We start from the raw sequence: 7,034 nt of genomic DNA, 5'->3' as shown, positions 1-7,034 counted from the left end.
CTGTTTGAACGGCGAATGGTGTTTTCAGTAGAACGAGAGAAGGCTTTCTTTACAGGCGGCATTCATTGAAAGTGCTGCCCAGCCCGCCTCCCCGTCTCCCCGCATAGCTAACTCATGATGCTATTGAGGGCTAAAGTTCCCAACCGTATATGAAAACTTAGCTTGGCACAGTGCTTGGTAGAGTTCAGTCTGACCAGCTGTGCTCTCAGTCACAAGGGAAATGAACCGAGACAATGTGGTTGGTTTGGGACACTTTGTTGAAAACACACAGCATTAAAGGCATACAGGTGGGTGGATTTGCATAAAGAAGCTTTTCTTTCTCTCCCTGAGGTGCCCTGCATATGGACATTGAAAGTAAAGGTGTCTGTGTAGCCTAGTCCTTTGGTGGGTCACATTCTCATCAGTTCCTCTATAGTTTCAGGTTAAGTGAGCAAGTCCAATACCTTCTGTGACTGTCTTCGGTTATGTTCCTATGGCCATCTTAATAATCACTGTTCTGTTCACTCATGGTGTTCTGGGGAAGCCATTTGTCATCATGAATCAAAACACTGTCTGGTCTAGCTGACTTTTTTAAACTCATGTCCCACATGTACACTTCAGTGTGTGTGTGTGTGTCTGTGTGTGTGTGTTTGTGTGTGTGTGTGTGTGTGTGTATTTTACAAAGCTATGAAACCATCTCCACACTCCAATTCCAGAACACCTTCATCATTTCCAGAAAAAGCCTTGCATTCATGAGCATTCGGTTCTAATTCTACTTCTCCTAGCCTGTGGCAATCACTAAGCTATTTGCCAATGTTATATGTTTACCTGGTCAAGCTATTTCACGAAAGTGGGGTTGAACAACTTGATTTTTATATCTCTTGGAAATGTTGCAAATGCCATGTATCCTAAAATAGACAATAGCTTTGCTATTCTTGGTAGAGAAAATGAAACAAAATATTTAACTTGGAATTCAGTTTGACTAGTTGACATTAGTATAGGAATACAATCAAAAAATTTTAGTTTAATTAACTAAGAAATAAGGAGCCAGCCCAGCAGTGGTGGCACATGCCTTTAATCCCAGCATTTGGGAGACAGAGGCAGGCAGATTGCTGAGTTTGAGCCCAGCCTGGTCTACAGAATGAGTTCCAGGACAGCCCGGGCTATACAGGGAAACAATGGCTCGAAAAACAAAAAACAAAAACAAAACAAAAAAAAACAAAAAAACCAAAAAAACCTCAAACAAACAAACAAATAAAAAACAAACAAACAAAAAAAAGGGACAGTTAAAACGGGCATAAAAATGATTGTCTTAATAAATCTTTTTTTTTAAGTCTTCATGAAAATTAAGAGAGAAGCCAGGCTTATGTAGTATGATTTTCGTTTATTTATTTTATCACCCCGAAAACTGTGCACTGCTGAGTCGGCACACGCATCTGTCCAACAGGCAGAGAACAGGAAAGAGCACGAGGCACAGCTGAATTTAGAAAGTTAGAGATGCTCGCATCTGCCACACGAGACGGACAGGAGAGTCCTTCCAGCAGGCGAGAGAGCAGAGCGCAGACAACAGATGTGAGAAAGGTCCCAGAGCTGTCAGGTTTCAGCATCCTTGTGCCGAAGAAGGGAGGCGCCAACATGATTGATGGTTGGAGCCTGTATAAAAATGGTCCACATCTCAGCAGCTGCTTGTCACGCTGACCCGCACCATCTCTCTGCTGCCCTTGGGGTTTCTGTCAACTGCTGCTAGAAAGGAGAAAACCTTTGGGAGAGTAATCTTTTGTTGTGGTCATGCCGGAACCCACTAAGAAAGAGGGTAAGAACACCTATAAATATTCTTATTATAGTCTCTAATATTTATTTTGGTATTTATTTTTAAACAGTTATCTAATATATTTTTTAAAAAGACTATACAACAATAGAATTACTGAGATGCAAAGATAAAATTTTTTGAGTGTGAAAAGTCCAAAAAACTATATAATTAACTGAGAAATACCTGAAAAAGATAGTTTACAAAGCAATATTGAGTCCAATGATTAAATGGAAAATTTATTCTTCAATTTCAAGAGGTCCTTAAAATGCTTAAATCAAAGATGTTAAGTGCTCACGGTGAGAAGGCTGCATTTTCAAGCTGACTTTTTTACTTTGTTTCTCTAAATTTCCACTCTGTGTTTGCAGTTTTCAGGAGCATAGGATAGGATGCTTTTCAAGCACTTAATAAATTTCTTCAAGTTTTCAAATAATAAGAATCTGTGATATTATTTGTAGTTTTTCTTCTTTTTCACAGAAAGGCATTTGAAATATACAAGTAAAAAATTCTTCTATGACTACTCTTTGGGAGCCTAGCTTTGAAATTCTTGCTAGAAAAGAAAATCTTTCTGAATATGATTGGTAGGCTGTGCCTCTTCTGAGTTTTGCTGTATACAATCTTAAAACATGTAGCCTTTAAAAAAAAAAATCAAGAATAAAAAAGAAAGGCAATTAAGGAGTAGTCTTTATTCGAAGAAAAATTTCTCCTTTCTTTAAAATAATCAGTATTTTAAAATTGCTGGTTTGTAATGTGGTGTTAGTGGAAAAATAATGGAAACATACAGTCTCATAAATATATTAACTAACTTTTAATGGAAACATCTTTTATAAATATTACCTCATACTCTGGTTTCCCTTGGGATGATATAAATCTTTCATCCTTTACTAAAGATTACAGAGGAGAGGAATACCTTTGAGTCTTGAGCCAAGTTTTTGATGAGCCAAGGTTTTGACAAGCCAAGTTTCTGATGTTTCGCTTCTTTGGGACTAACACAAAAATGTAAACATTTAAGTCAAATCTGTTTCCCTTGGGGCTTTTGAATCTTTTTTTTTTTTTTTTCTCCTCTGTAGATAAAAACATACTTGCACATACACACAGATACACGTACACAGGCTTAGCAGAGAACATAAAAACAATACTTGGGCTTCTTATTTTCAATTTCTAAAAGTGCTTGTTGCCGTTATTGTGAAGAACTTTGCAAAAGATGCCACACGTTGAAGCTGAAGTTGAGCTGCTAACCAAATTCTGAAAAGGCTTTTAAGTGTTTTTACTTTATGTAATTAGGTAGTCAGTGCTGACAGGTTGGGGCGATCAGTTACAGGTTGGCCCTATTTAGTGACAGAGAGCATTGATGGGTGAAGTCTTTGTCCCAAAATAACCACACCAAATGCATGCATTAATATGGGAACTTAATGCCAACTCCAGGAAAGTGTGTGTGTGTGTGTGTGTGTGTGTGTGTGTGTGTGTGTGTGTAACCCCTGCAGAAGTGTCTTATTTGTAATGCAAATGATTTACATGTGTATTAAACTTCCCTTTTATCTAATGGGTCACTTGACCTGCCTCTTCGAGGCTTGCTTGGATGAAATGCCTTTTATGATTCCTAACTGAAAACAGAAGATTATTTTTAATCAGTCTGAATGTCATTTGTTGTTTGAAATCCCAATTGAAAACAACAAGAAAGCTTGAAGATTAATAAGTCAGGTGCTAGGCTGCAGAACCAATAAAGCAAATTAAATCATTCTGCCTGCTGGATGCAGTGATGGTTTGTGTTTGCTTTGGAGACTTGATCCAAATCTAGTCTGCATTTAGAGAGACTGAAATTATGAGAGCTAGAAAAAAAAGATATAATTTTTTTTACTCATATATATTTTATACATTTCAAATATAAATTCACATGAATACTAAAGTCTCCACGAGTTTCTTGTGCTGTCAAACTATGTTTTATAGTCTGTGTAGGGGCCCCTCCACTCAGGACAGTAATTTTATACCCGTAGACTCTTTGCTTAGTTTCAGTTTGGCTGGTGGGAAGTGGCATCCCCCAAAGCATCACTGATATATTTAAAAGCCACCGAGGAAGTACGGAGATTTCCTTTTTAAATTCCCTTACCAGCAGAACTGATTGTTAAAGGAACTGCATCTTCAATTTGCCTTCGTGAGACTGTCGCCTTTAAGGACCACTGTCGTTTACATCCAGAAGAACATGGTAATTTCTGTGCTTCTCTGATCTGTAGTAGCAGCCACACACCCTGTAGGTGGTTTCACAGTCAATACTGTTGGCTGTTACTCCACTGAAGCCGCCCTGTGAACCTGTGAACGACAGCACCAAGAATAAAACATGCCATGCTTCGGAACTACCTGTAGACACTCCCCCAACGAACCAGCTCCTCTAGCCTTGACGAATCTTCCTTCTCCACAGCTGGGAACACTAGGCTATGAGTCTTGATAGGATCTGGCAAAGAGACCGAGTTTTCAGCACCTAAAGGTGCAAAGGACACCTCACTTAGACGCTTCCAACCTGCAGTGGCCTAGTTCATGGAATCTGGTGTCAGTTCTTCAGGTAGTGGGTCATTCTAAGGAAGAGAAAGATGGGTACAGCTTTGAACCTCAAGGAGAAAGTCTAATAGAAAGAATTAGTATAGTTCCTGTTTGGAGCCATGAAAATTTGGCTCTCTTAAGGACTTCCTTGGGAAACAGCATCTTTTTCCCTTGGTGGTGGTGGGCACCAAATCCTCAAATGAGTGCTGGGTGTGTGCTCTGCTCCTGAGCTACACCCTTGCTCAGAATAGTAGTACCTATTTCCCATTTTCTACTCTGCATTTTGCCCACTGCATATGCATTTGGACAACTGTATTATTTATTCCACAGACCTACAGTCTGCATTCATATAGAACCTGAGGCTGTTGTGTTTTTCTAATCAGATGGTGAGAGAAGGTGTTGAAAGGATGCTTCGGTTGGTAGGAATCTCCCAGAGTGCCTTGCCAGTGGATTCACTTACGTCTCCACTATTACTTAAGCCTGACTTTACTCCATTTCTGAGAGATCTAAAAGGTGACTTCTGCTCATCTTCGTGGATAATTGCCTCTCTGGATCCTAATATGCAAAGACATAACCTGCCACTGGAAAATTTCTCTTTTCCAGGCAAAAAGAAACTACCAACCTAAACATTAATAAAGTTTCAATAACCCTTCTTCTTGGGATGGAAGTTTTATTAGTTTAAAAATAATACGGGATTGGTGAGGAGGCTCAGCCAATAAAGGCAACTGCAATCAAGCTTACCAGCCATAGCTCCGTCCATGAGACCTACCATCTACCACAAGTTGTCCTCTGACCTCCATATGCTCACAATGACACACATAGGCACATATGGACACACATACACACACTAAATAAAATGTAATTAAAATACACAAATAAGATGAATGACTCTTAAACACATAAATATGATTGTAGCCCTGCAGCACGTAATGGTGAAAGGCACAAGGCCTGGTGCTTTAGAATCTGCACGGAGTTGTTGATTGTTAGAGTCTGCAATCTTGAAAGATTCTTTCCTCACCCGTTGGACTGGGGCCTCAAGATAAACTTCACTTTTATCATATCAAGTGCTGTTATATTTTGCATACATAACTTGTCAGGAGAGATCAAACCTTGTACGTGGATCAAAATATATGGTGGAGTCATGATTTTCTCCTCTTTTCGTGCCAGATCTTTTCTTTAATGCTGAAGGCACAGGACAACACAGGGTCCTTCATGGCTACAATGGTGAAGGTGTATGCCGATCACTTCCAGAATCAGCTGTCAACAGTCAATGTACAATCCTGCCTTTGTCTACATGGGTCTTTTTCAGTGGGAGCAGGAGGGAACACGGCCATAGAGACAATTTTCAGTCTGGAAGCTTTCCTCACTTTCTATACTTTTCTTTCCTGGTCCCTAGAACATCCATTTTCATGTTCTGGGAAGTCCAAAACCCAATCTGCATCTAAAGCGGCATCCTTCACCTCTTGCCTACTTCTCAGCGTGGCTCGGGGCTTAGTCATCGCCAGAAAAGGAGCCCAGCGATGGGAAGCCTCCTCTCATATTTACTTGTTGACCTTCAGTTTCCACATGCAAGCCACTGGATGGCTTATTTGAAGTCCCAAAATAAACTTGATTTGGAAAGATATAGATATATCTTTAAATATATATATATATATATATATATATATATATATATATATATATAATTAATAAATTAAATATCATTATATAATAATATAAATATATTGTATATATTTAATAGACTAATATAAATTACATAATATTTAATATATATAATCTTAAATTAGAGGGAAGTAAATAATTTATAAGAAGCAAGTTAAAAAATAGAGGAAAAAAGGGGAGGCCTTGTTTTTTTGTTTTTTGGGGTTTTTTTGGTTTTTTTTTTTTGTCAAGAGCATCTGTTTCTCCACAGGATCATGTTTGCCAAATAAAAGATTCACATGAGAAATGGAGAAGTTCTACTGTCAGGTGTGTTGCGGGAACACATGCCTAGAATCCCCACATCTAGGAGGCTGAAGTAGGAGAATGGAGACTTCAAGGCCAGCCAGGGCTACATAGTAAGATGCTATCTTAAAAACAAGACAAAAAGAAATGATCGGAATGAGACTATAGCATTGACCACCCCCGCCCCCGCCCCAACCCACATCCCCACTCCCATCCCCAACCCATTCAGAAAAGAGCTAACCTCAAAATACAGGAGATTCACACTGCAAGCTTGGGCTGTCCGCTTGAGAAGGAATACTTGGGGTAAATGTACCCTAGAGGGGCTTAATGCTTGGCAGAATTCTTCTTTTTTAGCGCCTGCTTTTGTGATCCTCAGTACTGCACCTGTTAGGGAGATAAATAAAGGGCTGGGTGATTCTTTCCTCTCCATCTCTCTAAATAAATCGCTTAGGGAAAAAAAAAAAAAACTGTAGGAAAACAAGTGTGTTCTTGCTTCTCATCGCATACGACTGAAGATGCTTCTCTCTTGTTTCCAAGGAATTTCGAATAGCAGGCAAGTCAAGGGTAAGGGGATTGGTAAACGGGTCCAATGTTCCCTGGGCCTGAGGCGTGGCTCTGGCCCTCGGACATTTTCATTTTTAAGTTTCATTTCTCACTCTGTAGCTTATCCTGGCCGGAATCCACCATCCTCGTCCCTCGCCCTCTCCACGGCTGGGATTACAGGATGGCACCATCTTTCCCAGGTTTCAAGTATTTACTTTCAAGGTCT

The 7,034-nt window shown here is 39.5% G+C and overlaps 1 protein-coding gene and 1 non-coding gene across 17 annotated transcripts in view; both read left to right on the top strand.

Moving 5' to 3' along the window:
• The first annotated feature begins 1,639 nt into the window (after positions 1-1,639).
• Positions 1,640-7,034, top strand: part of Mybpc1 (myosin binding protein C1) — an 85,739-nt gene continuing 80,344 nt past the window's right edge. For all 16 annotated transcript variants that reach the window (XR_013106287.1, XM_076919919.1, XM_076919923.1 and 13 more), the window contains exon 1: positions 1,640-1,792. Coding sequence is in view for 15 of the 16 variants with exons in the window: in XM_076919919.1 (XP_076776034.1) it covers positions 1,768-1,792 (25 nt within the window). In the remaining variant the exon portion in view is untranslated. The remainder of the gene's footprint in view (positions 1,793-7,034) is intronic.
• Positions 2,627-2,741, top strand: LOC143436511 (U5 spliceosomal RNA). The gene has a single exon (XR_013106479.1). It is a non-coding gene; the product is annotated as a U5 spliceosomal RNA (small nuclear RNA).

Source organism: Arvicanthis niloticus, chromosome 22, assembly GCF_011762505.2.
Source record: "Arvicanthis niloticus isolate mArvNil1 chromosome 22, mArvNil1.pat.X, whole genome shotgun sequence".
NCBI classification, from domain to species: Eukaryota; Metazoa; Chordata; class Mammalia; order Rodentia; family Muridae; genus Arvicanthis; species Arvicanthis niloticus.
The sequence above is the reverse complement of the archived record's forward strand: the minus strand, read 5'-3'. Positions and strand labels throughout refer to the sequence as shown.